General features: G+C 48.2%; 1 protein-coding gene across 4 annotated transcripts in view; it reads right to left on the reverse strand.

Moving 5' to 3' along the window:
• Nucleotides 1–21289, reverse strand: part of EXOC6 (exocyst complex component 6) — a 232202-nt gene that overhangs the window by 164500 nt on the left and 46413 nt on the right. For all 4 annotated transcript variants that reach the window (XM_066600991.1, XM_066600989.1, XM_066600990.1 and 1 more), the window contains exon 2: nt 4699–4870. In XM_066600991.1, the coding sequence (XP_066457088.1) occupies nt 4699–4870 (172 nt within the window). The remainder of the gene's footprint in view (nt 1–4698; nt 4871–21289) is intronic.

Below are 21289 nucleotides of genomic sequence, written 5' to 3' on the forward strand. Positions count from 1 at the left end.
TTGATTGAAAATCTCATTAATTTCGGTACAAAGATGTTCAATGACCTCATTGATGCCGCGTTTTGTCCCCTGTTATCTGAATATCATTTATATAATGGCCTTCCAATCGTGGGCTCCGCTGAACTACGCTCGACCCGTCTGGTGTGTAGATTTTTGTTTTCAGAAGTGTAAAGGGAGCTAAAAGGGTTGGTACAGTGTGACCTCTGCCTAAAATCCTGACACTTCTCCAGGAGATGAAGCGTAGTCCCCCCCACCCCCCACCCCCCAAAGCTAAACACCAAGCACAATTACAAGTGATATCCCACACGTAATTGAAAATTCTAGCTCCGTCCCAAGGGGTACGAGGGTAATTTGGCAAGGGTTGCTCGAGAGGAATTAAAAGGGAAAGAATGTTTTTGTGTTTGGCATGGAACCGGCTGAACCGTGTCTGTGCACCTGCAACGCAGAACAACTTTTCCGAGAAAAGACGGAAGGCTATTAGCTATTGATGTGCAGGTGCCAATGTGCTTTCGAGACAATTTTCTGACGCAGGAGTCAAGTGCACTTACGTCCTCCAAACACTGTACGCTTCTGGCAAGGCGAATAGGATAGTGAGCTAATGAGGATCATAATATTAATGGACAAAACGCGTGAGAAGGAAGCCTGCTTTCTTTGGCCTCCATCGGGGCTGCTCATCAGGAGCCGTGCGGGGCTGAGGCTTTTATTTCACTACGTGTGAATGCCAACGAGAGTTTGTGTGACAGTATTTGTAAAGTGCCTCTTATTTTAGACGAGGGTACTGCAAACAAGGACATCAAAGGGTTAAATTTGTGGGTGATTAAGAGTTGCTGTCGAACACCCTCTACAACCCCTTTTGGGGAAGGTATATACTTTGCCTAGCATCCAACTGAAGAGGACATTCGGGAGGAGCACTGTAAGATGAGCCCAGGTTGTCAGGTGAGCTGCTCTAAGCCAATCGGCATCACTGAAAGTGTTCTCGGCAATGATGACTGGCTTAGAGTAGCTGAAAGGTGTCCTTTTCAGCTGGATGCCAAGCGCATAATATAAGCACCTCATAATTACAGTATACTACATTGTAGTATATGTACACAGTGATATAAATCATTCTCTACTGAACAGCATTGCCAGGTGAATTTACAAGGGAGACCAAGAAAAAAGTAAAATATGCAAATATATATAATATATATATATTTTATTTTATTTTTCTCTTGCATGAATCCAGTCCCGGCCTCTTGCATTACAGACAAGTCATTTTCTGCCATTCTCAATGTTGTAGACTTATCATGCTGCTCCACAATTACCCCATGTGAACTCCCTGGACACAAAGCTATCTGTTCAATTCAGCTTAGCGCAGGACCAGTGAACCAGCATTTACATATATTTAGTAATTAACCCCTCTGTGATTGGCCCATTTTGTGCCTTACTGACCAAGCGATGACTTTTTTCATAGGCATAGCCATGCAATCGCTTGTTTTTTGCGGGACGAGTTGTATGATTTAATGGCACCATGATTGCTTTTTTTTCTTTTTTTTTTTAGGAGGTAGGATTAGCAAAAAACAGCAATTCTGACTTTTTTTTGGCTTTGTTTTCCAGCGTTCACCGTGCAGTATAAGGCCGGGCTCACATGGCCATAAGGTCACACAGCCTTTTACCACTGTAGAGCGCCCGGTGACCCGGCCTATGGCCGAGTACTGTACTGCACATGACAGGATATCTACGCGCCCATACAGAATAATAGCCTCTCACATGTGTGTATACGCAGCTAAATAGAACATGCTGCCATATTACACAATTCCGACACGCAAATGTGATTGGAGCAGCTTAAGGCAATGTAAGCGATTGCCTGCAAATTACCGTGTGATCATATGCTTGTGTGAGTCCGGCCTAAGTGACATGCTAACTACATTCTATGGGTCAATAAGACTGCAGTGATACCAAATTCATACCTTTTTGTTATATTTTTTACGACTTTTTTACGGGTTTTGTCAGGGCAAAATATGTAATTTTTTTTTTGCTATGCTTTTTAACTAACACCATTTTTAGTGCTTTAAGATGACTTGAAGATGCGCTCGTTTGATCGCCAGTATAGTACACTGCATTACTTGATGCAGTATTACTTATAATTAGTACACTGCATTACTTATGTAAAGCAGTGTACTACCTATGACAACAGCCCATTAGATTCTTCCGGAGGTAGGGTCTAATACACTGGGCTACATGGAGGATGTAGAGGTCTCATTTAGGCCTCCGACTGCCACGGCAACCCATTGGCACATTGCGATCACATCACAGGGTGTCAATGGGTGACGGTGAAGCATCCTTTCCCTGTCAACTGCTTACATTGCCACAGTCATTATTGACCGTGGCAAGTAAGAGATGAAACAGCTTGGATTGGAGGTCTCTTCGTTCCCGATTGTTGGTAGACAGCAGTAGCCCAGCTCTTACCACCACGGGATGCACGTGTCGGGTTACACCTGCAACAAAATAAAAGGGCACATTTGCAGGTTTAAAGCCCATTAGTCACCTCACCTCCAGCCGGCCGGATCCTCCTCTTCATGTGATGTAGCGTACATTGCCGGCATTCTGCTTCCTGCAGGCCAGTGTACCCGGTCACTAGTGATGTAGCGGTCACTGCCTAGCAGGGAATGCCGATTCTCAGCAGCCTGCTTTAGCGTGCAGAAGCAGGGTCTCGCCACTATACATACTTTATGAACACTAGCGGCGAGACCTCACGCCTGCACGCTAAAGTAGGCTGCCGAGCATTCGTCGCTAGTGACCGGGTACACTGACCTGCAGGAAGCAGAATGCCGGCAATGTACGCTTCGTCACAGGAAGAAGAGGATCCGGCCGGCTGGAGGTGAGGTGACCCGAGGAGGACTGGAGGAGCCAGGAGAAGATTGGTGAGGTAAAGATTTGGTAGGAAGACTGACGGGGAAGGAATAGGTAAGTATTAGAGATGAGAGAGTACCAAAATGCTCAGGCGCTCGTTAGTCGAGCTTTTCGTAATATTCGAGAGCTCTATTCGAGTAACGAACCCCATTGAAGTCAATGGGAGACCCGAGCATTTTTGTATTTGACCCACCGGGTGCCGAGTCTCTCCCTCTCCCTCCCTCCCAGCAAGCCACATATTGCTGTGGACGTGCGGACGCTGGCACGTCACAGCAGGAAGTGGTAATGCGGTGAGGGGTCAAAACGGGGCGGGGTTGAACTCGACGTGGTACTCGCTCCAGTACTCGCTGATGCCGTATACTTAGACTTAGGGTTTACTTTTTATGTGACGAGTTGTAGTTTTTATTTGTACCATTTTGGGATACACACCACCTTCTGATCATTTTTAGAGATGAGTGAACCTACTCGGCCACGCCCCTTTTTCGCCCGAGCGCCGCGATTTTCGAGTACTTCCGTACTTGGGCGAAAAGATTCGGGGGGCGCCGTGGGTGAGTGGGGGGTTGCAGCGGGGAGTGGGGGGGAGAGGGAGAGAGGGCTCCCCCCTGTTCCCCCCCGCTCCGCCACACCTCCCCCCGCCCCCCGAATCTTTTCACCCGAGTACGAAAGTACTCGAAAATCGCGGTGCTCGATCGAGTAATTACTCGAAACGAGTAGGTTCGCTCATCTCTAATCATTTTCTATTCAATTTTTTTTTAGAGAGACTAATAAAAACACCACAATTCTGACATTTTTTTCTTGGTGTTTACTGGATAAATAATGTATTTTTATTAAATATTTGGGATGCAGCAATATTAATGGTGCTTTCTTTTTTACATACAAAGGAGAAAATGATCTTTTAAAGCTTTCAACATTTTTTTTAGATTTTACTACCTCCTGAGGGATTTGAACAGGCGATTGCATGCAATTCTTCTGTACTGCAGTGTATTGCACCAGTCATTGTTGCCTATTAAACCCTGCCACAAGCACTGTTTAATAGTCTGGAATCCATTGCACGCCTGGGAGCCTCTAGCACAGGAAGCCAATAGGACTATGGTGGGCCAACCAGTTAACGGCACTGACTGCAAAATCTAACCAGTTGCGATCAGCTCCAGCGCCGATGGCGGTCGTTGCAGGCTGGTGTCAGTTCTATACCCCTCTATGACGTCTATGTACGTCACTGGTCGTGAAGGGGTTATGGTTAAAATATTTCTAACAGTTCATTGAGACTTGAGATAGCAATAGTTGTGGAAAAACCTATAGCAGAGATTTGCTGGGAGCGGCTTACACTAAGTCCTACCGGATTTACTGGCAATAAACTGACACGCAAATGTTCGCTGTTTAATTAGTGCGATTCTTAGTTAAATATCCACGAATATTAAACTCAGAATCCCCAATGTAACAGATATAGGTTACGGCTTTCCTACATGCCTGAGTAATGAAGCTGGTACAGTAAGGCAGTTCCAAACGCCACCCCTAGATGGCAGTGGCCCTAAGATCAGATTCTAGATATAGGGTAGACCACTGTTTCTCGCTTTCGGTCCTCAAGAATCTCCAATTGGTGTAGTATTAAGGATTGTCCAGTGGTCATATGTTGCATCGACTGGCGCCAGCTGAACACGGACCCCGGTAAGTGGAGGAACAGGTGCGGCACGGGGTTGCCAAGGCGAGTATTACTCTTTTTGTTATCTTCTAACATATCGTAGGGTGCACAAGCTCTTGGTAGAAAGCCTTGAAGATAATGGAAACAATTTGATGCGTTTGACTCCTTACCTTCAGCTTCTCAGCGTCAGCCCTGACTTTCAGGAGCTCATTTATTGCGTCTACAAAGCCTTGATGGTGGAAATTGCACATTTTTTCAATTTCCCGGTCATGATTCCGAATCCGAGTGTCAAGCTTTTCCATGAACCTTTGGTGAGCATTTGGCTGGTCATCGTACACGGAGCTGCGGAGACACAAGATGTGCAGGGTCATCATTACTTAGTCACCACAGTTTAATATGCTGAGATAATGCCCCCTACTGTACATTATAGGAATGTCAGGTGTCACTAAGCGTCAGGAAGGATATCTTTTCTCCTTAGGGAGAGCACCTAGAAGGTAAGTGAGGAGACTTACAAGGCCATCCATGCTCCTCTGGGTAATATGCAAATAAGGGAGATGGAACAATACCTCTGCAGCGCCACCTATTGGAAGGCAGCATTCTTGCAAGTCAATGTTAGATTCTTTATACAAAATTCCCGGTAATTGTTACAAGGCTTGTATAAAGAATCTAACATTGACTTGCAGGAATGCTGCCTTCCAATAAGTGGCGCTGCAGAGGTATTGTTCCATCTCTCTTATTACCATATATCTGGAAAAAAGACGGCTAAGGGGTGATCAAATAACTATGTATAAATACATGAGGGGACAATACAAGGATCTCTCCCATGATCTGTTTATACCCAGGGCTGTGACTGTAACAAGAGGACATCCGCTACATCTAGAGGAAAGCAGGTTTCATCGCCAACACAGAAAAGGGTTCTTTACTGTTAGAGCAGTTAGACTGTGGAACTCTCTGCCTGAGGACGTAGTGATGGCAAAATCCATAGAGGAGTATAAAAGGGGACTTGATGTCTTTCTGGAGTGGAAGGATATTACAGGATATAAATCTTAGGTTAATTGTTAATCCGGGTATACAGGCAGGTAGGAACTATTAGGGGTTGATCCAGGGATTAGTCTGATTGCCATTAGGGAGTCGGGAAGGAATTTTCCCCCAAATGGGCTAATTGGCGCCTGCCTCTTGGGGTTTTTTTTTGCCTTCCTCTGGATCAACAACACAGGAGGATAAGCAGGCTGGACTAGATGGACACTGTCTTCATTCGGCCTTACATACTATACTACTATATAAAAGCATGAGGCTACAGGAAAGGTACATTTATACAGATAAGGGAATTCTGACAATTCCTAATATTTTAAATAGTATATAGGGGTGTATTATTTCTTATAATACACACCAGCTACTGCAGAACCTCTTTTTGAAGAGAAAGGGGAGGGTACAGATCTTTATGGAAGAAAGTAAGCCCATGAATTGCAAGCGTATGAAATCTGAAATTCACAGAAATATAGTACTGCGGGCGGGATATTACTTGCAGCTTATAGAACAAGCATCGTACGCCACCTAGTGGACACCCAGAGACTTTCATACCTTACTTGTTGGATTTATTTACAATTCTAAGGGCTTATTCACATAAGCGATTATCATGTCCATCTGCTGTGTATATTTGCAACTGACGGCCCACGGACGGCACGCTGATCCACTGCAGTCAAAAATGCAGCATGTTCCATTCTGGTGCAACTTCTTGGATGACGTTCATCTGTTCAAATCAGTGGGTGCGCGAAAATAAAAATGGAGCCCACTGCGGACATCCATGTGCACTCTGCTTATGTAATTTTATTGGGCATGCTTCAGATTTTTTTGCACGTAAAAAATAAGATACGGATGACACAACAACACACGTAAAAAACATCCACTGGAAAAATAGAACATTGGCGTGTCCGTTCACACGAGTGGACCGCGATTGCGATTTCTATGGAAATAAAAATGCAGCATGTTCTATTTTTGTGCGGACTCCGCAGCAGGGCTTTAGCTGCAGTCAATGGAAGCTGTCCAACTCGTTACCCATCCGCGCAATTGAAATTGCTGTTGAGCCTGGGTAACCGTGTCATCACCAGCGACGGCACGGGAAAAACAAAGGTTTTAAAAAAAAATCTGTACTGCGCATGACCGACAGCGAGCCGTCACGGTCATCCGCAATACAGAAAATGTGGCTCAGTGGTTAGCACTGTTGCCTTGCAGTCCTGGGGTCTTAGGTTCAAATCTCATCAAGAACAATATCAACTTTGACAAACTACAAGCAGCCATCACCCTTGGTCAGATCTGAACCTATAACTCCAGCACTGCAAGGCAGCAGCGCTAACAACTGAGCCACCAAGCTTTGTAATACAGGGGTTCTAGAGTGACGTCCGACTATATACAACATGGAGGCTATATGTTCTCATTGTGTTTATTCTTCTTGAGCATGGTGGGTCAGTCATTAGCATTGCTAACAGTAGACACAGGCCTCCCTTTTCGCCATGCCGTGCTCCCTAAGGCCTCGCGCACACGGGCGTCCGCCTCCGGATTCCACAGCAATAACCCTCCGCAGTATGCTATGAAAAAACGATTCTTCATGCACCCGAGCGGAAACCAATTGCGGTTTCCGCTCGTGGATGAAAAAATCGTAGAATGCTCCATGTTACTGTGGTTCCCGCACGGACGGCTTCCATTGAAGTCAGGAGATGCCGTCCAACCCGTGGTATCACCCTGTGAAGGGCTGTCCCAGGTTGACATATTTGAAATTGGTTGGCAGAACCCACTTTTTTTTTTACACATCTGCCGAAGGAGTGTTTTTTATTTGCACTTTTTTTTTTAAGGCGTATTTATTAAACTGATGACAAAAAACGTATGCTATTATATGCCCTCCATTTAACGGGTCGTCGCATTACATTGCACGGAGGTTTAGGATGGATCGAGATGCAAGAACTTGTTTGCTGGATGGAATAGAACAACAATTTGCACTCTCCTGGCCAACAAAACTGAAAGGAACAGAAGACAGACAAACGCATGCACTTTTGACATCAGTGTTTTTCTGTAAAAATCAGTGTTTCTGTTAAAAGGGATGCCTGAGTTATTTAATTTATATGTAAACAGGTCCCCCATGGCAAAAAATAAAGAAGCAGCTAATACTTTCCGCAGCTCCTTGCAAGTTCCCCATGAACAGCTCCAGGTCTCCTCTGCACACTGCTTACAGGCTGCAGCAGCCATCCTACTAGTCTGTCCAAGGCAGGACCGTGTGACATACAGCGCATCAATACTTGCAACTTATTATATAGCTGTCCCTTTTCACACAGATATCTTTATGCTGTGTGCCATGTCCCACATGGGCCAAGTGCTGGCTAATGTTCCAAATTCTGGTGACAAAATCCCTTTAAAAGGGTTGTCTGCCCATTTTTTCACCGATGACCTAACCTCTGGACAGCAGACCAGTAGTCCATCAGCTGATCGTCCAGCCCACGGCACTAAAACTATGTAGAGGATTGGTCATCGTGAACAAATGGGCAGGCAACCCCTTTAAAGCCTCCCGTCCATGGGCAATTTTTCACTGCATTTCCCGCGGTGATAATCCAGCCGCAGATAACGCAGTGAACGCCTTCCATAGACTTACTATGGAAAGCGAAGGCCCGATGTCCACGAGGGGAGAATCGCTATGATTCTCCGCTCGCAGGATTCAAATCGCGGCTTGCCGCGATTCTCCACTGTGAGCCTATCTGTTAGATAGGCTTGCAGCGGAGACCTGACAGCTCTCCCCCCGTTCCCCTGATATTCCATCACGACCGTGGACAGGGGCCCTTTGTCTAAAAAATTCATGCAACTAGAAGTTGTCGTTAAGCCAAAAAACTTGGCATGCAGTTACATCTCAGCAGAAATATAAATCATTAGAGATGTGGTGTGATTAGACGAACGGTCTTGTCACTTGAGGCCCTGAAACTGGTCCCGTCGCAACCCCCCCCCCCCGGCCTATAAGAGACTCTAAGAGGCCTCTTCTTCCGCTTGTGTGGATCTTGTTGTCCACCAGACGCCTCACCCCATTATCAGAGGCTGAGAGGGGTGGGTTATTGGGATGTGAGAAGATGGACGGTCGTATCCATGAATTGTCCCCCACCGGCCGTTCCAACCAGACTGTTCGGTGTTGGGACCAGTGGATGTGTGAGGGCACACAAGGCGATCGGGCTGAGGATACCCTCGACAACAGCCAGTACAGAGGACTGTCTGATTGTCCAACAAGCATGAAATGCTACTCTAACATAAGTAGTTCTTACACACAGATGGTGCCATCATTACACCCCTGTGTCTGTCAGAACCATTTCCAGGGGCTTGGCCGAAGGACAATTAGACTCATGGCACCTATTACCCGGGTTGCCTTCAGTTACAAATCCAGGTTTTGGGTGGCCACCAACGACGGCCATCTTCATGCCTTTGCTGTGGATTGGCACAATGCCCCCTGCTGGTGTGATGGTCTGGGGGGGTCATTGCATACGAGAGTTGGTCACCCCCAGTAGTGGTATGAGGGACAATGACAGCTCAGTGATATGTTCAGGACATCCTGCAGACACATGTGTTCCTCTCATGGTGGCTTCCAGCAGGATAATGCTCGGCCGCACACACAAGGGGTCACAGGAAGCCCCCACAACATTGTCACAATTCTGTGACTGCCCCGATCACCAGATTTATTGCTAATACAACATGTATGGGACGCCAACTTTGACAGTCTACGAGTTTGTATGATATAGAGGCTTAGTTACAGCAAATGATGGAGCGATATGCTGCAGGTTACCATATGGAACCTGTATATCTCCATGACTGCCTGTATCACATCTTGTATCCAAGCTAGAGGTGGTATAACAGGGTACTAGAGCCTCCATGCCTGCCCGTATCACATCTTGTATTCAAGCTAGAGGCGGTGCAACAGGGTACTGCCTCCATGTCTGCCCGTATCACATCTTACATCCAAAGTAGAGACAGTGCGACATGGAACTAGAGCCTCCATGCCCACCAGTATCACATCTTGCATCCAAGCTAGAGACGGTATAACAGGGTGCTAGAACCACCATGTCCACCCATATCACATCTTGTATCCAAGCTAGAGGCGGTCCAACAGGGTACTAAAGCCTCCATGCCCGCCCTTATCACATCTTGTATCCAAGCTAGAGGCGGTACAACAGGGTACTAAAGCCTTCATGCCCGCCCTTATCACATCTTGCATCCAAGCTAGAGGCGGTAACCAGGGTACTAGACCCTCCATGCCAGTATCACATCTTGTATCCAAGCTAGAGGCGGTACACAGAGTACTAGAGCCTTCATGTCCGCCTGCATCACATCTTGTATCCAAGCTAAAGGCGGCCCAACAGGGTACTAAAACCTCCATGCCTGTCCGTATGACATCTTGTATCCAAGCTAGAGGCGGTCCAACAGGATACTAGAGCCTCCATGCTTACCTGTATCACATCTTGTATCCAAGCTAGAGATGGTACAACAAGGTACTAGAGCCTCCATGCCTGCCCGTATCACATCTTGTATCCAAGCTAGAGCCGGTCCAACAGGGTAACAAAGCCTCCATGCCCATGCTTATCACATCTTTTATCCAAGCTAGAGGCGGCCCAACAGGGTAATAGAACCTCCATGGCTGTCCGTACCCTATCTTGCATCCAAGCTAGAGGCAGTGCAACACGGTACTAGAACCTCCATGCCCACCCGTATCACATCTTGTTTCCAAGCTAGAGGTGGTACAACAAGGTACTAGAGCCTCCATGCCCATCCGTATCACACCTTGTATCCAAGCTAGAGGCGGTCCAACAGGGTACTAGAGCCTCCATGCCCATCCGTATCACATCTTGTATCCAAGCTAGAGGCAGCACAACAGGGTACTAGAGCCTCCAGGCCTTACTGTATCACATCTTGCATCCAAGCTAGAGTAGGTACAGTAAGCTACTAGAGCCTCCATGCCCCCCGTATCACATCTTGTATCCAAGCTAGAGGTGGCCCAACAGGGTACTAGAGCCTCCATACCTGCCTGTATCACATGTTGCATCCAAGCTAGAGGGGGTCCAACAGGTTACTAGAGCCTCTATGCCCCCATATCACATCTTGTATCCAAGCTAGAGGCGGTCCAACAGGGTACTAGAGCCTCCATGCCCGCCCTTATCACATCTTGTATCCAAGCTAGAGACGGTCCAACAGGGTAACAAAGCCTCCATGCCCATCCTTATCACATCTTTTATCCAAGCTAGAGGCGGTACAACAGGGTACTAAGGCCTCCATGCCCGCCCTTATCACATCTTGCATCCAAGCTAGAGGCGGTACAACAGGGTACTAGAGCCTCCATGCCAGTATCACATCTTGTATCCAAGCTAGAGGCGGTACACAGAGTACTAGAGCCTTCATGTCCGCTTGCATCACATCTTGTATCCAAGCTAGAGGCGGCCCAACAGGGTACTAGAACCTCCATGCCTGTCCGTATGACATCTTGTATCCAAGCTAGAGGTGGTACAACAAGGTACTAGAGCCTCCATGCCTGCCCGTATCACATCTTGTATCCAAGCTGGAGCCGGTCCAACAGGGTAATAAAGCCTCCATCCGCATCCTTATCACATCTTTTATCCAAGCTAGAGGCGGCCCAACAGGGTACTAGAACCTCCATGGCTGTCCGTACCCCATCTTGTATCCAAGCTAGAGGCAGTGCAATAGGTTACTAGAACCTCCATGTCCACCCGTATCACATCTTGTTTCCAAGCTAGAGGTGGTACAACCAGGTACTAGAGCCTCCATGCCCATCCGTATCACATTTTGTATCCAAGCTAGAGGCAGTCCAACAGGGCACTAGAGCCTCCATGCCTGCCCTTATCACATCTTGTTTCCAAGCTAGAGGTGGTACAACAAGGTACTAGAGCCTCCATGCCCATCCGTATCACATCTTGTATCCAAGCTAGAGGCGGTCCAACAGGGTACTAGAGCCTCCATGCCCATCCGTATCACATCTTGTATCCAAGCTAGAGGCAGCACAACAGGGTACTAGAGCCTCCAGGCCTTACTGTATCACATCTTGCATCCAAGCTAGAGCAGGTACAGTAAGCTACTAGAGCCTCCATGCCCCCCGTATCACATCTTGTATCCAAGCTAGAGCCGGTCCAACAGGGTAATAAAGCCTCCATCCCCATCCTTATCACATCTTTTATCCAAGCTAGAGGCGGCCCAACAGGGTACTAGAACCTCCATGGCTGTCCGTACCCCATCTTGTATCCAAGCTAGAGGCAGTGCAACAGGTTACTAGAACCTCCATGTCCACCCGTATCACATCTTGTTTCCAAGCTAGAGGTAGTGCAACAAGTTACTAGAGCCTCCATGCCCACCCGTATCACATCTTGTATCCAAGCTAGAGGCGAAACAACAGGGTACTAGAGCCTCCATGCCTGCCCTTATCACATCTTGTTTCCAAGCTAGAGGTGGTACAACAAGGTACTAGAGCCTCCATGCCCATCCGTATCACATCTTGTATCCAAGCTAGAGGCAGCACAACAGGGTACTAGAGCCTCCAGGCCTTACTGTATCACATCTTGCATCCAAGCTAGAGCAGATACAGTAAGCTACTAGAGCCTCCATGCCCCCCGTATCACATCTTGTATCCAAGCTAGAGGTGGCCCAACAGGGTACTAGAGCCTCCATACCTGCCTGTATCACATGTTGCATCCAAGCTAGAGGGGGTCCAACAGGTTACTAGAGCCTCTATGCCCCCATATCACATCTTGTATCCAAGCTAGAGGCGGTCCAACAGGGTACTAGAGCCTCCATGCCCGCCCTTATCACATCTTGTATCCAAGCTAGAGATGGTCCAACAGGGTAATAAAGCCTCCATGCCCATCCTTATCACATCTTTTATCCAAGCTAGAGGCGGTACAACAGGGTACTAAGGCCTCCATGCCCGCCCTTATCACATCTTGCATCCAAGCTAGAGGCGGTACAACAGGGTACTAGAGCCTCCATGCCAGTATCACATCTTGTATCCAAGCTAGAGGCGGTACACAGAGTACTAGAGCCTTCATGTCCGCTTGCATCACATCTTGTATCCAAGCTAGAGGCGGCCCAACAGGGTACTAGAACCTCCATGCCTGTCCGTATGACATCTTGTATCCAAGCTAGAGGTGGTACAACAAGGTACTAGAGCCTCCATGCCTGCCCGTATCACATCTTGTATCCAAGCTAGAGCCGATCCAACAGGGTAATAAAGCCTCCATCCCCATCCTTATCACATCTTTTATCCAAGCTAGAGGCGGCCCAACAGGGTACTAGAACCTCCATGGCTGTCCGTACCCCATCTTGTATCCAAGCTAGAGGCTGTGCAACAGGTTACTAGAACCTCCATGTCCACCCGTATCACATCTTGTTTCCAAGCTAGAGGTGGTACAACCAGGTACTAGAGCCTCCATGCCCATCCGTATCACATCTTGTATTCAAGCTAGAGGCAGTCCAACAGGGCACTAGAGCCTCTATGCCTGCCCGTATCACATCTTGTATCCAAGCTAGAGGCGGTCCAACAGGGTACTAGAGCCTCCATGCCCATCCGTATCAATTCTTGTATCCAAGCTAGAGGCAGCACAACAGGGTACTAGAGCCTCCATGCCTTACTGTATCACATCTTGCATCCAAGCTAGAGCAGGTACAGCAAGCTACTAGAGCCTCCATGCCCCCCGTATCACATCTTGTATCCAAGCTAGAGGTGGCCCAACAGGGTACTAGAGCCTCCATGCCTGCCTGAATCACATGTTGCATCCAAGCTAGAGGCGGTCCAACAGGTTACTAGAGCCTCTATGCCCCCATATCACATCTTGTATCCAAGCTAGAGGTGTTACAACAAGGTACTAGAGCCTCCATGCCCTCCTGCATCACATCTTGTATCCAAGCTGGAGGTGGTCCAACAGGATACTAGAGCCTCCATGCCCCCCGTATCATATCTTTTATCCAAGCTAGAGGTGGCCCAATAGGGTACTAGAACCTCCATGCCCGCCCTTATCACATCTTGTATCCAAGCTAGAGGTGGTCCAACAGGGTACTAGAGCCTCCATGCCCCCATATCACATCTTGTATCCAAGCTAGAGGTGGTACAACAAGGTACTAGAGCCTCCATGCCCTCCTGCATCACATCTTGTATCCAAACTAGAGTCGTCCAACAGGGTACTAGAGCCTCCATGCCCTCCTGTATCACATCTTGCATGCAAGCTAGAGCAGGCACAGCAAGCTACTAGAGCCTCCATGTCCCCCGTATCACATCTTGTATCCAAGCTAGAGGTGGCCCAACAGGGTACTAGAGCCTCCATGCCTGCCTGTATCACATGTTGCATCCAAGCTAGAGGCGGTCCAACAGGTTACTAGAGCCTCTATGCCCCCATATCACATTTTGTATTCAAGCTAGAGGTGGTCCAACAGGGTACTAGAGCCTCCATGCCTATCTGCATCACATCTTGTATCCAAGCTAGAGGTCGTCCAACAGGGTACTAGAGCCTCCATGCCTGCCTGTATCACATCTTGTATCCAAGCTAGAGGTGGTCCAACAGGGTACTAGAGCCTCCATGCCCTCCTGTATCACATCTTGTATCCAAGCTAGAGGTGGTCCAACAGGGTACTACCGTGTTTCCCCGAAAGTAAGACAGTGTCTTACTTTCTTTTTATCCCCAAAAGCCAGACTATGTCTTACTTTCGGGGTATGTCTTATAATAAAAAAAAATCATTACTCACCTCCCCCGGCGTTCTGTCGCTCTCCGGCAGGATGTCACTCGCTCCTCGTCCCCGGCGCAGCATTGCTTTCTGAATGCGGGGCTTGAAATCCCCGCGTCCAGAAAGCTAATACACACGCCGGCAGCCATGACATCATTGAATGGCTGTGATTGGCTGAAGGCGCACGTGGCTTCAGCCAATCACACTATTCAATGACATCATTGAATTGATGTGATTGGCTGAAGCCACGTGCGCCTTCAGCCAATCACAGCTGTAACTGGCTGACGGCGTGTGTATTAGCTTTCTGGAAGCGGGGATTTCAAGCCCCCGCATTCAGAAAGCAATGCTGCGCCGGGGACGAGGAGCGAGCGACATCCTGCCGGAGCGCGACAGAACGCCGGGGGAGGTGAGTAATGATTTTTTTTTTTCTACGGTATGTCTTACTTTCGGGGTACGGCTTACATTGGCCGACCCCCCTGACACCCCCGATACGTCTTACAATCGGGGGTGTCTTACTATCGGGGAAACACGGTAGAGCCTCCATGCCCTCCTGTATCACATCTTGTATCCAAGCTAGAGGTGGCCCAACAGGATTCTAGAGCCTCCATGCCCCCCGTATCACATCTTGTATCCAAGCTAGAGGTGGCCCAATAGGGTACTAGAACCTCCATGCCTGCCCTTATCACATCTTGTGTCCAAGCTAGAGGTGGTCCAACAGGATACTAGAGCCTCCATGCCCCCCGTATCATATCTTGTATCCAAGCTAGAGGTGGCCCAATAGGGTACTAGAACCTCCATGCCTGCCCCCATATCACATCTTGTATCCAAGCTAAAGGTGGTACAACAAGGTACTAGAGCCTCCATGCCCTCCTGCATCACATCTTGTATCCAAGCTAGAGGTCGTCCAACAGGGTACTAGAGCCTCCATGCCTGCCTGTATCACATCTTGTATCCAAGCTAGAGGCAGCGCAACAGGGTACTAGAGCCTCCATGCCCTCCTGTATCACATCTTGCATCCAAGCTAGAGCAGGTACAGCAAGCTACTAGAGCCTCCAAGTCCCCCGTATTACATCTTGTATCCAAGCTAGAGGTGGCCCAACAGGGTACTAGAGCCTCCATGCCTGCCTATATCACATGTTGCATCCAAGCTAGAGGCGGTCCAACAGGTTACTAGAGCCTCTATGCCCCCATATCACATTTTGTATCCAAGCTAGAGGTGGTCCAACAAGGTACTAGAGCCTCCATGCCCTCCTGTATCACATCTTGTATCCAAGCTAGAGGTGGTCCAACAGGATACTAGAGCCTCCATGCCCCGCCGTATCACATCTTGTATCCAAGCTAGAGGTGGCCCAATAGGGTACTAGAACCTCCATGCCTGCCCCCATATCACATCTTGTATCCAAGCTAGAGGTGGTACAACAAGGTACTAGAGCCTCCATGCCCATCCGTATCACATCTTGTATCCAAGCTAGAGGTGATACAACAGGGTACTAGAGCCTCCATGCCTGCCTATATCACATGTTGCATCCAAGCTACAGGCGGTCCAACAGGTTACTAGAGCCTCTATGCCCCCATATCAGATTTTGTATCCATGCTAGAGGTGGTACAACAAGGTACTAGAGCCTCCATGCCCTCCTGTATCACATCTTGTATCCAAGCTAGAGGTGGCCCAATAGGGTACTAGAACCTCCATGCCTGCCTGTATCACATATCGTGTGCAAGCTAGAGGTGGTCCAACAGGGTACTAGAACCTCCATGCCTGCCTGTATCACATATCGTGTGCAAGCTAGAGGTGGTCCAACAGGGTACTAGAGCCTCCATGCTGACCCGTATCACATCTTGTATCCAAGCTATAGGTGGTCCAACAAGGTACTAGAACCTCCATGCCTGCCTGTATCACATCTTGTATCCAAGCTAGAGGTGGTCCAACAGGGTACTACAGCCTCCATGCCCACCCGTATCACATCTAGCATCCAAGCTAGAGGCGGTACAACAGGGTACTAGAGCCTCCCTTCAAGTCTTCAGTTGTCCGCAGTAAATTCTCCTTTTGCTCCTATATTATAATCACTGTTACAATCACACAGGGAAATATGAGTGTACATTATCTTAGAGATAGGGAAACCAAAAAAGCACATTTCTGGTGGTATGTTTTGGCACAACCCCTTTGAAAATGCGGGTAGCATCTTTGCACAACCCCTTTAAGACAGGGACGAAAAGCCTCCAACATGTATGCAACTATCTATGCAAAAAGCACTATTCAATGGTGTCCCCAGGCTGGTTGTCATATCTGCCACCATAATAATGTAACGAGGTAACGAGCGCTAAGCTGATTGTGTAGAAATGGAAAATGTCGCCCGCAACAGGTAATAAAACGCTCTATTCATTATTGTAGGAAGTTTTCATCCAGTCGTTGGAGACAATAAATTATATTACTTACATACAAAACACCAATCTGGAAATCAGCATCACAGTAGATGGAACCCGCGGCAGCTGCCGGGCCATAAACACGTAAACCTCCGCCCGGATGTGTGTTTACCTTGTGATCCATCGCTTATTCTCCATGCACATCCTTATCGCAATCAGCCTTCGGAGGATTTAATTAAAAAAGCCATTGGCTGATAATTAGCGGATTAATTCATCATGCTATTGTGTCACAGAAAACCAATAAAACACATAAAGGGATGAGTTGTGAACAGTCGCTGTCAGCCTGCACATGTATGCAGCGAGCGGGGGATCCGCTGTTAAAGGGAACCGATCAGCACCATGAACTAAGTTATGGTTCTCATAGGCCAGATGCCAAGGAGTTCAGAAATGTAGTTTTTATAATCAGGGGGTTCCCTGTTCCTGCGCTGTCACCAGTGGAAGTCGGCGCTGGCGGGCTCATCCCTGCAGTTGTGTACACACACTCCCATAGAGAAGAGGGTCTGATGCACGCAACCTGCAGGGATGAGTCTGCCGCGCGCCAACACTGTTCTCTATGGGGGTGTGCACACAGCTGCAGGGATGAGTCCGCCGTGTGCCAACACTGTTCTCTATGGGGGTGTGCACACCGCTGCAGGGATGAGTCCGCCGTGCGCGCCAACATTGTTCTCTATGGGGGTGTGCACACAGAGCTGCAGAGAGGAGTCCACCGCGCACACCAACATTGTTCTCTATGGGGGTGTGCACACACAACTGCAGGGATAAGTCCGCCGTGTGCCAACACTGTTCTCTATGGGGGTATGCACACACAACTGCAGGGATGAGTCCGCCATGCGCGCCAACATTGTTCTCTATGGGGGTGTGCACACACAGCTGCAGGGATGAGTCCGCCGTGTGCCAACACTGTTCTCTATGGGGGTGTGCACACCGCTGCAGAGATGAGTCCGCCACACGTCAACACTGTTCTCTATGGGGGTATGCACACACAGCTGCAGGGATGAGTCTGCCATGTGCCAACACTGTTCTCTATGGGGGTGTGCACACACAGCTGCAGGGATGAGTCCGCCGTGCGCGCCAACATTGTTCTCTATGGGGGTGTGCACACACAGCTGCAGGGATGAGTCCGCCACACGTCAACACTGTTCTCTATGGGGGTATGCACACACAGCTGCAGGGATGAGTCTGCCATGTGCTAACACTGTTCTCTATGGGGGTGTGCACACAGAGCTACTGGAAGGAGTCTGCCACGCGCCAACATTGTACTCTATGAGGGTGTGCGCACACAGCTGCAGGGATAAGTCCGCCGTGTGCGCCAACATTATTCTCTATGGGGGTGTGCACACAAAGCTGCAGGGATGAGTCCGCCACGCGCCAACATTATTCTCTATGGGGGTGTGCACACAGAGCTACTGGGAGGAGTCTGCCACGTGCCAACACTGTTCTCTATGGGGGTGGGCACACAGAGCTACTGGGAGGAGTCTGCCACGCGCCAACATTGTACTCTATGGGGGTGTGCACACAGCTGCAGGGATGAGTCCGCTGTCCGCGCCAACATTGTACTCTATGGGGGTGTGCACACACAGCTGCAAGGATAAGTCCGCCTGTGCCAGCTTCTAGTGGTGGCAATGCGGAAAAGGGAGCCAGAGGAGTATAAAAACTATATCTCCGGACTTTTTGAAATCCAAACTATGAGCACCATAACTTATGGCCTTCTTCCCAGACGCCTGCGCCCACCTTCTTCCAGGCACCTGCGCCGTCGCTCTTCCCTGGTGCCTGCACCAACATTCTCTGTGGGTGCCTGCTCAGTTTACACCCAGGATACATACAAAGTCTCTTGACATGACGTCAGCAGAAGTTTGGGATTTTGGAGAGAGCAGACATGTGACCAATGTACAGATCAGCCAAGCAGGACACCTTTTTAATGACATATTCTGTGTCCCCCTCCAGACAATTTCAGCGGTAGATCCATGTACCAGCATCACACAAACTGAGAGTCTGACTAGAAAACGAATCCATAGCCCCAAGTAGTCAGAACTGAGATCAACTGACTGAGGAAAAAGATGCCGGGCGATTCAGACAGAAAGGAATAACTAAAAGCTGGACATTCGCTTTACGGCCCCATTCACACCTAAAATAAAACCTTGTTATTTGTATAGCGCCAACTTATTCCGCAGCGCTTTCACGTAATTATTATTTATTACCCCCGCACCAAGCTGGATTCTCACTTTACCGAGATCGGAAGGACGGAAGGAAGGCTGAGTCAACCTTGAGCCGGCTACCTGAACCACACGGGGAATGAACTTGCAACCTTCAGGTCGTAGGCGAGAGCTTTCACTCTGCGCCATACGAAGCCAACACCTGTCAGATTTCACTTGGGTTCCGATGCCAATTCACTACCGAAATCCAAGTCAAGTCGGGCAACAATCCGCATCTCCATTACTGTGCCATGGAAAATATCTGTGCGGATTTTTAGCTGCACCATAGGAAAAAAACTTTAATTATATCCGATTACACACTTCCAACTTGATTTTGAAGGAGAAATATTATCCAAAAACACTAGGGGGCGCTCAAACACTGCAGCATGAAACCACATTGAGAATTAAAGCTCTTGACACTGAGATCTGGCAGATTTTGTTCCTGGGGAAGATAAAGGCGAAAGCTGGAAATTCAGACTTTCAGCCACTCATATGCAGCTCATCCAGTACAACTATAAGACGCCGGTCATATCAACATATGAGGGTCCGTGTCATTGTGCCCGCTACATGGAACAATCAGACCTCAGAGCTTACTTGTTGGAAAATAAGTTTAAGGAACTTTGTAGAAATCGCAACTTTTCTGAGATTGGACCATGTTGGAATTTTGAGATGTTTACAAGTTTGCCTGCAAGCTTCTTTCCCGTTGGGTTGTCCACAAGTTGTGTTACGTTTTAGGCTTATTAGGGTCATTTTACGAGGAGTTGGGGTCAAAGCTAAGGACCTTCAAGTACCTTGACGAATGCAGCCAATTGGGAGCTAGGGTGTTGCTCCTGTCAAACCTCTAGCTTCTGGTGGCAATACCCAAAGCTACATTAAAGGGCCCCCACTATTAGAGACACTGGACCTTTCAGAATTGGAGCTCCCCATGTAGAAATTAGACCCCGGAGTTCAACATAAAACCAAGTGAGCAGGTTTTTCCATTGGTTCCATTTTAGTTGGAATTGACATTAGTTGGGCACATCCAGCCATCTGGGTGACTTCCTACGATGGTCATCGGTGCTAGACTAGGATTTCACTGCCAACCTTGTGGGGTTTTCTCATGCAGCAAGTATACGGAGAATGGTGTGATCAAGGAAAAACCAAAGAGGATCGTGTGGACATAAACAACTGATCGACAAAAGGGGTCAGAGGAGGATGTCAAGAATTGCTCTGCTGAACAAGCGGTGCACAGTCAAGCAAACCGCTGCCGAATACAACATTGGTGCTCTGACTAGACACACGCCTCGTTACTCCTTAGCACCGCTGTAGTAGCATTCCAGTGCCATTAGGGCTCTCTCACACGAGCGTATTCTACCGCATATTACGCGTGTTGGTTTTGCGTGCGTAATACGCGGCACTATTTACCGCTTTAAAATGTGCCTCTCACACACAGCATGTGAAATAGAACGGAGTATGCACTAACTTGGGGCATATTAGGTGCTCATAGATGCAAAATAGTGCTTGGGGTTGTCGACATGCTGCAAATAAGTAATGCATTGCATAATGCTGCCAGCTATGCCTGGGAGCCCTAAGAGAACAAGGCTCCAGCGCGCAAAAGAGCGCAAAACAAAATGTGATCAGTGAGCAGCGGAAAAAAATCCCCTGGTCAGCTGAATCCAGATTTCTGTTGCACCGTGCTGCTGGGAGGTCAGAATCAGGTGCAAGCAGCATCAATCGATGAACCCTTCCTGCCAGCAAATTTCTGGTAACTACAAGAAGCTTCCTGTCCGCCGGGGCCGATATTCTTGAAGAATGATTTCTATACCTAGTGGAATCTGTGCCACCACGATTCTGAAGGCCAAAGGAAGTCCACCGCACTACTAGATGGGCGTCCCTAATCACGTGGCCGTTCAGCGCACGTATCTCATGTCCGATGGTAAGAAGAACTGCTCTAGGAGCTGCATAAAGAGCGTATCCATTTCTAAAGTAATTCATAGTACGTTGCTGCGGCATTGAGTCATTTTGAAGCATCTGTAGCTGTGAGGGCTCTATGTGCCATCCCCTGGCATAAGGATCAGGCATTTGTGCCATGACAGGGGGGCATTTAATGTAGACCAAGTACTGTGAGGTCCGTAATAACCGCCATATTGGCTTTCCCATAGCTGTAAATGCTCTCCGTAATTCCGTCTCGCAGATACGACTATATATAACATTAGCTGTGAGTAACGCTTATTTATTCCATCTCGGCCGGTTGCTCGCCATTTCCGCAGATGTGCTATTAAATCCAGCTTCTCCTGTATGTTCAGGTTCTGCCAGGTGCTTCCTGTGATTGAGAAGCCGTCTCTCCAGCAAACACCATTGTTAATATGTTACAACGGAGCAGACTTTACCGAGCCAGTGGGAGACGCTACAACCGGCTATGGCT

This window comes from Eleutherodactylus coqui, chromosome 4 (genome assembly GCF_035609145.1).
Source record: "Eleutherodactylus coqui strain aEleCoq1 chromosome 4, aEleCoq1.hap1, whole genome shotgun sequence".
In the NCBI taxonomy this organism is placed as follows: Eukaryota; Metazoa; Chordata; class Amphibia; order Anura; family Eleutherodactylidae; genus Eleutherodactylus; species Eleutherodactylus coqui.